The 9,185-nt window shown below is 56.9% G+C and overlaps 1 protein-coding gene across 2 annotated transcripts; it reads right to left on the bottom strand.

Moving 5' to 3' along the window:
- On the bottom strand, nt 1-8,089 carry HPCAL4 (hippocalcin like 4). 2 transcript variants are annotated; one of them, XM_021683750.1, is made up of 4 exons: nt 7,984-8,089; nt 2,179-2,348; nt 1,772-1,987; nt 1-271 (listed from the first exon to the last, which is right to left on the bottom strand). In XM_021683750.1, exons 2-4 carry the CDS (start codon nt 2,338-2,340, stop codon nt 74-76), a joined length of 576 nt encoding a protein of 191 aa, XP_021539425.1. In that variant the 5' UTR covers nt 2,341-2,348; nt 7,984-8,089; the 3' UTR covers nt 1-73. The 2 variants fall into 2 exon arrangements, with proteins under 2 accessions (XP_021539425.1, XP_021539426.1); XM_021683751.1 differs by lacking the exons at nt 1,772-1,987; nt 7,984-8,089 and having other exon boundaries at nt 74-271; nt 2,179-2,340.
- Between the last annotated feature and the right edge of the window lie 1,096 nt (nt 8,090-9,185).

Genomic DNA, 9,185 nt, shown 5'->3' on the forward strand with positions numbered 1-9,185 from the left:
TCCCCCTGAGAGGTCATCAGGTTGGGAGGTGGCCACGCCCCTCCTGGCCAGGGGCCCTGCCCCTCACCAGCCTCTACTTCTGCATGTCACACTGCAGTAGCAGCACAATGGATGGGTCACTCTTGGCCGCCTCCTTGAACTCCTCCAGCGTAATCTGGTCGTCCTTATCCTGGTCCATCTTCTTGAAGATCTTGTCCACACGCTGCTGGGGCGTGAGCCCATCCTGGTTCATGCGCATCATGATCACAGTGCCCACCATCTTGTAGATAGCCTGGTGGGGGTCAGGGGCAAGGGAGGAACTGTGAACACTCACAGCGGGCAGGGACGATCAGGGGTGAATGAAGGGGGTTGGGGATGGGCAGGGAGAACATGGGAGATGGCGAGGATAGTGGAAGGTGATGTATGGTCATTAAGACTGAATGGGTATCTCATACCACACATGTCCACAACCCAACTCTTCACCTCCAACCTGCTCTTCCCTCAGCATTCCCTGTCTCAGTAAATAGCAAATTCATCCTTCTAGTCGTTCAGACCAAAAGTCTTGATGCCATGCTAGACTCTCCCTCATGTCCAATCCTTCAGCAAATCTTGTCAGCCCAAATACTGCAATAGGTCTCATCTCCAACCACTTCCACTGCTCTCCCAGCGTTGCTCTTTTCCATCAGCTCCTGACTGGCCTGCAGTGGAAGCATCCTAACTGGTCTCCCTGCTTCTGCCTTCCTGCGCCCTTAGTCTGTTCTCCACACAGAGAATAGAGAGCTGTAAATGGCTTCCCATCTCGCTCAGAATAAAGTCAAATCTCTACCCCAGACTGTGAGATGCTAAGTGATTTCCCCTCACCCACTTCTCTCGTACCACTCTGGCCTCCTGGCTACTCCTTGAACACTGCAAACACAATCCCACCTCAGTGTCTTTGCATTTACTGCTCCCTCTGCATAGAACACTCTTCCCCCAGGCGTTTACATGATTAGCTCCCTCACCTTATTCAGGTTGCTGCTCACATTTCACCCCATAGACCTCTCTTCCATTGCTCTCACTCCCCTTACTTTGCTTTGCTTATCTTCATAATACTTACTGCTTGACATAGCACAGGTTGTTTTCTTTTCTTTTCTTTTTTTTTTTTAAGATTTTATTTATTTATTTAACAGAGAGAGTGAGAGAGCACAAGTAGGGGGAGCAGGAGAAGGAAAGGGAGAAGCAGGCTTCCCGCCGAGCAGGGAGCCCGATGCGGGGCTCGATCCCAGGACCCCGGGATCATGACCTGAGCCGAAGGCAGACGCTTAACGACTGAGCCACCCAGGCGCCCCAGCACAGGTTGTTTTCCTGTTTTAAAATCTTCTCGCTACAGAAGGAGTGTCCTAATAAAGCAGAACTTTGAACAGGGCCTGGCACACGGTAGGCACGCCATACATATTTGTTTAAATATAATGAGTTAGAAACTTAGGCTCTGGAGGCAGAGTCCTTGGATTTGAGTCATGAACCACCACTTGATATGTTTCCTCCTCCGTAAAATGGGGTTTCTGTCAGTACCTACCCCATAGGGTTTCTGGGTAAATCACTTAGCATGAGGCCTGTCCTACACTGCGCAGCCAACCAATGCTAGTTAACCACTGGGTCTTGGGAGGCGGGGTGCGGGGACAGGTGGAGCGCAGCCAGGACGCTCCTGAGGCCCGACAGTAGGGTGCCTGGAGAGGGCTGGAGAGGACCCGCCACGAAGACGGGAGGGGCATCACCCCAGCACAACCTGGCCTCCCGCATCCACCCCGCGTACCTCGATGATCTCCAGCATCTCCAGGCGCGTGATGCGCCCGTCGCCGTCCAGGTCGTACATCTCAAAGGCCCAGTTGAGTTTCTGCTCGAAGCTGCCGCGGGAGGTGACCGAAAGGGCACAGATGAACTCCCGGAAGTCGATGGTGCCGTCGCCGTTCTTGTCGAAGGTGCGGAAAGCGTGCTGCGCAAACTTGGAGGCGTCGCCGTAGGGAAAGAACTGAGGCGTGGACGGGGCATTGGGGCGTAGCCACAGCCTTGCGGTCTCTGCCCGCCTCCTCGATTGCGTGGCCCCGCCCCTGGCCGTCCAGCCCACCCCCTAGATGGCCTGGCCCCGCCCCCACCCATCCGGCCCGCCCCCTAGAGTTCCCTGGCCCCGCCCCCGGCCGCCCGGCCGCCCGGCCCGCCCACCTTGATGTAGAGCTGCTGGAATTCCTCCAGGTTGAGGATGCCGCTGGGGCAGTCCTTCAGGAAACCCTTGTACCACTGCTTCAGCTCCTGCTCGCTGAACTCGGTGTTCTGAACCAGGTCCTCCAGCACCTCCGGGGCCAGCTTGCTGTTGGTCTTCCCCATGGCAGGGCCTGGGGGACATGGGCTCCCTCAGTTTGGTCCATGGAAAGGCCCTCACCTCACCAGCGGTCCCCTAAATCCCCATAGGACAGGGTTCCCTTTCTCCACAACAACCCCTCCCATAACAAACCCCACATTCCCACAACCAGGATCCCTCCTTCCAGAGCAGGGTGGGTCCCCTCCTGTCACCACCATCCTCAACAAGCCCACCTTCCTACAGCTAGGCCCTATTCTTCACACCCCTTCCCATAGGAGGTCCTGTCTCCCTCCCCACACATGGGAGGGGTCCCTTCCCCCATCACACTCCCCCATGGCAGGGCCTCTTCTCTCCACAGCAGCCCCTCCCCTCTCCTCACAGCAGGTTTCCCTTCCTGGCACCTAGGATCTCCACCCCCAGGTCTCAGCTCCCCACCTTCTCGCTGACCCAGGCTAATGTCAGTCTTCATCCTCCCCTCTCCTGTGTACACCTGGCAGAGCTTCCCACACCCCTAGGATAGAGTCTTAATCCTCTCCTTGCTATTTAGAGCTTTCCTCCCATGGCCCTACCCGCCTCTGCAGGCTCTTCAATGCCCAGGGACCTGAGGAAGGTTCCTCGTGTTTCCCCCTGGCACCATCTCCCAAGTTCTTCCTCAAGGCATTCCAGGCCATCCCAGCAGGAAGCTTCTCTCTCTCCTTCCTCTGTACAAATAGAAGTCCTAGCTGATAGCATTGATGACACTGACTCATCCTGCTTTTCATTAGTCATTCATTCCCTGAGCATTTACTGAGGCTGACTGTGTGTGCCAGGTCCCGTGCCAGTGACGGGGATAAAGTAGATACGGACCAAACTTCAATAACTCATAACTGGGTCAAAGAGGTATCTGGCTGATTGTCAAGGGCCTTCAATCCATGCCAAGGAGCTTGGCCTATACCCATAGGGATTTTAAAGCACGGGCTAGGAAGATAGCATTCAGTCCACAAACACAGAATGCTTACAGTGGCAGGTCCTGAACTAGATGCTGGGATGAGAGAGAAGGAATGTGTTTTAGAATCTTTCCTTTGGCTACAGTGCACAAGATGGCCTGGGTGGGGGAAAGTAGAGAGCAGAGAGGGGTGTGCAGCATAGTTCAAGTGAGAGATGGTGACGCTAAGGCAGAGGCTGTGGAATGACGTGGATGGATTGAGACATGTTAGGAGGGGCACTAGCAGAGCTTGGTGACTGAATGTGGGGGTGAGAGGGACAAAAAAGTTGAGACAGATGCTTAGATTTGGGGCTGAATGGATGGAGGTGGTGGTGTGGAAAAGCAGGCTTGGGGAGGATGAAGAGTCGGTCCCCCACTGGAATAGAAGCCCCTCATGTAGCCTGTGACAGAGGCAGTTTTTGCAGAGGGAGGTATAGGACCTCCCCAGGATGCATCAAGAGTGAGGCCTTGCCAGGCCCTGAAGATGGACACTCTTATCTGACCTCCATGGGAGGAATATCCCTCCAGGGCCTGAGTTTCCTAGAACATGGCCCCGGGAGGTAACTTTGACCTGTCTGGAGTCTTTTTGGAAGGGCACCATACCCCAACCCCAGGGTAGCCTGTCATGAAGATACTCTGGAAAAGGAAGTCATCAGTCTAGCAGAAGGAATTTCACGTCCATAGCCCACTGCATGCCAGTGTGGCTTTTAATCCTTACTCCTAGTAGCACCCTGAACAACCAGATCTGATATTGGTCTCTTCCAAGCCCCTTCCCTTGCTACGTGGCTTCAGGTTAGTTACAGGATATCTCTGGGCCTCCTCCACTGGGCTATGAGGAAGATCAAGCATCAGCTGGGGTAGCAACATCCTCCCCCACCTACCAACCCCGGAGCATGAGGAGTCCTCCATGCTCCCAGGAGAAGCCGGGGTTGGGGAGAGGCAGGCCATCTTCAGGAACCTGGAATGTGGGGTCCAAAACAGCTACCCTGGGCACAAGGATGACTCCGGGACACCTATGGGCAGAAGAAGGACATCCCCTGCTGATCCCTCCCCAAGTCCAAAGCACACTGAAGCCTCGGGGTATAGTCAAGGAAGCTAGAGAACCCAGAGAGAGAGGTGTCCAGTAGGGGAGGTGAAGCTTCTCCAGCATTCTCCTGGGGGATGTGCCTGAGTGTCTGTGTAAGGGGCTGGGTGTGGGTAGGAGCACGTCAATTTATGAGACTGCAGATCTGTCAGAGCACGTGTGTGTGTGTGTGTGTGTGTGTGTGTGTGTATCATGGTGTCTGTGTGGCTCTTGCCTTTGCCCTTTTCCTCCTCCCTGTCCTCTGCTCCCTTCCCACAATTCTCTATCTCCTGGGGCCATACCTGTTCCCAGCCCAAATTTGGTCCCAGCCCCACTGAACACTATGCCTCCTTTTTCATTTCTCTTCATTTCCTCTATTGTTCTTAGATGGCCAGTCAAAGCTGGCAGTCCTTTTAAGATATCCCCTTATTTTAGTGGAAGCTGGAACCCCGAGAATGGAGAAAACTGGCTCAGAGTTACACAGCAGGTCAGTGGAAGACTCCAGATGGCACCCAGGCTGAATCCATGCCACATGCCTGGACCACCCTCTCCAAATCATGGCTACTCTTGTCCAGTACAGACCTTCCCCACTCCTGCCTGCCTTTTGGGAAAACCCTAGTTCTGATCTCCCTCTTGGCCTCAGTGGGACCATCTTACTGAGCTCCAGGCCACCATATCTGACATCTAGGAAATATCCATCTCTTGGGATGGCCCAGCTCTTCTGACTCAGCTCATCTACAACCAGACACCCTCAACCTGTGGCCATCTTCCCTCTCCATCAGCCCCTCCTTCCTTCCCTCCCTCGTCCAAGGGGCAAAATTCAATTTTAGTTACTTTAAGTTTCCCCTGTTCCTTTTCCCTAGGTCCAACTGGCACCAAGTCCTGTTGTTCTCCTGAAACTTTTACCATGTCCTCCCTCTCCCCATAGTCAGGGCCAGGGGCACAGCTGAGGGGCTGAGATCCTGTGCTGCATGCTAAGCCATGCCCGTGGGCTCAGCTGCCTCAGAGGGAATGCCTTTCTTCTGACTTCTCTGTTCTGAAGCAATGCCATTTCTGGTTTTGCCCAGAAGTACGACATAGGCTAGAAGGGGACATGCCCACGAGGCCCCTCACACTCTAAAATCCTCTAGAATCTAGCACCAAGGTGCCCACCTGTCTAGCCTTACCTCCCACTGCTCCCTTCACAACTACATGCTTTCCAGTTAGTCTTCACACAGCCAGGACCTACGTCCCTATTGCATAGCTGCCTTCCCTTAATATCCTTTCTTCCCATTTGGGCAGATGCAGCTCTCCTCAGCCTTCAGGCCTGACTGAAGCCCACTTCCTTATGATCAGCCTCTCCTGGCCTGGACACTGGACAGTTAACAGCATGGATTCAGCATTTGAGGGCCGTGGAACTGAGCCCCACAAGTGTAGACTCTAGAACTCTCTGACCCTCACCCGGTGCTCTAGAATTCCAGAATGGAACTTGATTTGGAAGAGATCTTTGTATTTAACCTTGGACCAAGCCCAAAAATGTCCTTCAAGCCTTTTCCTCAATGGCAAAGAGCTTATCCCCTCTCCGTATAACCAAGTCCGCTTTAGGGCAGCTCAGAGAGTGAGAAAAGCACTTTTCCCATCGTTCCGAGGTTTGCCCTCTTGGAGCTGCCCCACGGTGGTCCTGTTCCCCCCTCTGTGGCTGCACAGAACCACCTGCAGAGACCCAAAGGCCGTGTCTGGAACACAGAGATATTCAATGAACGTCCCTTGGTGGATGCCACGAGAGGGGCAGAGCCCCCTTCTTCCTCCTTGGAATGGCGTCAGGCTTTTTTGTTTATCCGTGTTCTCCTGCCATTGCACCCATTTCAGAGACCATGGAACCCAGACCCGGGAAAGGAAGCGTGCGCCCAAGGCCAACCACAGCCCAGCAGTAGCAAGGCAAAGGCCTTGGGGGCATGGCATGTTCTGTTGGAGCTGAGGCCCTGCTCAACCTGGGCAGGCTTCTCTGCCCAGCTCTTGAGGGCTGCCCTCCAGCTGTGAAGGAGATGGCACTGCTCCTCTGTGCTCAGAGGCTTCTTCCAGAGGGCAGAGCTCGGGGTCCTGCGCTTCACATGAGGAAGTGGCAGTGAGGGTGGGAGGGATTGAGGGAGGCAATAATCCCACACCCTCACTCAGCTTCAGAGGAGCTGGTGCTGAGACGGTTGCCATGGTGACAACAGCTCCCTGGTCAGGAGATTTCCTCTTTCCTCCACTCCCTTTGCTCTTCTCTGAGCAGCAACCATAGCAGCAGCAGCCAGGTCTTCTCCCTCTCCTTAACGAGGAGCAGGGCATGATAAACAAAAGGCGGGCCCTAGTGGCCACCTCCACCTTGGAACTGTCCATGCCACATGGACCGGTGGTCTGGGAGGGACTCCTAACAGCTGAGAAGGGGCCTGGGCCTGGAGAGCATGTGGGAGGGGGAGGCCTGAGTAACAAGCAATGTCCCCTTGGTGAGGACTAACGCCCCTCAGGCCTCTTCTCTGAAATGTCCTAATGGTTCAGGGCAAGAGTGAATGGTCCCATTTGCTCATAATCAGCCACAGAACCAGAGCGCGTCAGGGCTGGAAGGCTGTTCAAGACCATCTCATCCAGTCCCCCCTCTGTCCTGCTCCTTCCCCATTTCATGAAGGATCAGAGAGGGAAGTGACTTGGCCAAAGGCAAACAGCAGCTGAGGCAAAGGCAAGATTTAACCCATCTCGTCTGCCTTCCAGATTCAGGCCACCCTAGGGGAAGGAGAGACACAGTCCACATGGAGCTTTGGCAGGTCCTTGTGGAACAGCAGGAAGACAGGAGAGCGGGAGCGACTGGGCACAAGAAGGCCAGAGACGACCCAAATTAGAGATGTTTGAGAGGTAGAATGAGAGGATTTGGTGCCTGTGAGGCGTGAGGGGAATGGGGAAGGCTGGGACCTTAGCAGCAGTGACGGACAGGTCTGCTAGGGGGTGGTGCCCCGGTTCATCCTCCAGCCAGGATGAAAGAGGCCAAACATGGGGCCTCTGCCTAGCCCTGGGACCATGGAGGGTGGTGTTGCTGTTGAGAGAGTGTGAGGAGGAGAACTGGGGGAGGGGGGGCGCTTCTTTCCTCTTCTAGATATGCTGTGAGCTCTGTCAGCTTGAGGGGTGGGAGGTGGGGATAGTCTGAGGGGACAACGTGAAGTGGGAGTAGGCTCTCTGTGGAGGTGGAAGCTGTTTCTGGGGGCAGGGGCCTTGATGTGAAGTGCACAGCGAGCTGCTGGCGGGGGCGGATGGTGTGGGTGGGTGGGGGCTATCTGTGGAGGCGGGAGGTTGCCATGATGCTGGACAAACTACCCATCTCCAAAGGGGAAGGGTGATTGGAGCCTCCTCAAGCACCAGCAACACCACACCCCCCAGGTGTGTGTGTGTGTGTGTTGGGGGGCTAGAGCAGTGGGTGTTCTTACCTGAGCTGGGGGTAAGGAGGCAGCTGTGCCCCCTTCCCTGGGACCCATGGGGCCTGGACTGGGGTGGGAGTCCCCTGCCCAGGGGCGGCCCTCCAGATGCTGCCGCCTATGGGGGGAACCAGGGGTCAAGGATGAATGAGGGAGGCAGGAGAGGAGAATGGAGGGGGAGGGGACAAGGGCCTCTGCCCGGTCCCGCCCGCGTTACCTGAGGCCGCTCGCCGGGTCGCTGGATGGCTCTGAGCCTCGGCGGGCCGCGGGGACCGAGACTGGCTCGCGGGCTGGCGGCCAGGCTCTCCGAGGTCCGCACCGGAGCCGCCTCCCAGCTCTTGTATCACTATGTCTCTCGGAGGGGACACGATTTGCATAAGCCCCGCCTCATCCCGAGCAGATCGGGCGTTGATTGGCTCCGCTGGGGCGGAGTGGCAGGCGGGGTTTCAGGTGGGGACTGGATGGCCAGTGAGGCCGGGCTGCCGGAGCGCGCCCCGCCCGCCCGCGCTGACCTTCTCGGAGTCGCGAGGAAGGGGGAGGGCTGTGCCCCCAGCGGTACCCCACCCTAGGGTTCAGACCCCGGGCCGCAGTCTGGGGCGAAAAGTGATGATTGAAGTGGATTCGCAAAAACAACCGCACGGTTGCTGTGGAAACGGGAGAGCCACAGCCGAGTCTCTAAGCCTTCCCTTCCAGGGCCCCAGCGGGGGGTGGGGATGGAAGAGGGGATGAGTCACAAGATGTGACCCCCTCCATGTCCCACCCGAAATTGGAGGAGGGCGACGAGGAGCTGTGGAGTAGCGGAGTGGGGTAGGGAAGAGCTGGCGTGGTCGGCCGCCCACGCCTTCGCGTCGCCCCCGCAACACACCCACTGCGCTGCAGCCGTGGGCTTGAGAGGGGGCCGGGTGGGCGTCGAGAGCGCAGCACGGATGGCGAAGCGCCCCACCTCTACCTGGCCCCACGCTCGTCGTGCGCGCTCTGCAGCGCCTAATTCTGGTCCTCTCCAGACAGGCCTTGCTTAGTGCTCACGGACCCCCAAGAGGCCTCTCGGGATTTCCTCCAGAAGGTCCCTCTGCCTACCCCATGGACCCTACTTTCCCCGCCCCCCTCCATCTTTCCGTCTCGCAGACGGAGCCGGTCCCCAGCCGCCGCCAGTCTCCGGCCGAGGATGTTGACACAAACCCGTGGCGGTTTACACTGAGTGGGTCTGGAAGGTTTCAGGGCCCCGAGAACACCTCTTCCCTGCACTTGGGGGTCTCCCCAAAGCCCGGCCCTGCTGCCCTGGGTGCTCTGGCAGCTGAGAGCTCCCGACCCAAGGCGGCGGGAAGGATTCCAAACCGGGGGGGGGGGGGGAGGGGGGAGGGGTGGGCGGGGCCCGGAAACCTTCCAGACCCAGGCAGTGTAAACCGCCACGGGTTTGTG

Source organism: Neomonachus schauinslandi, chromosome 4 (assembly GCF_002201575.2).
Source record: "Neomonachus schauinslandi chromosome 4, ASM220157v2, whole genome shotgun sequence".
NCBI classification, from domain to species: Eukaryota; Metazoa; Chordata; class Mammalia; order Carnivora; family Phocidae; genus Neomonachus; species Neomonachus schauinslandi.

Coding starts and splice junctions, on each gene's coding strand:
- HPCAL4 (XM_021683750.1), bottom strand. CDS start 2,340: ATGGGGAAGACCAACAGCAAGCTGGCCCCGGAGGTGCTGGAGGACCTG. Junction 1,988..2,178: donor TCCAGCAGCTCTACATCAAG/GTGGGCGGGCCG, acceptor TCCACGCCTCAG/TTCTTTCCCTACGGCGACGC. Junction 272..1,771: donor AGATGCTGGAGATCATCGAG/GTACGCGGGGTG, acceptor GACCCCCACCAG/GCTATCTACAAGATGGTGGG.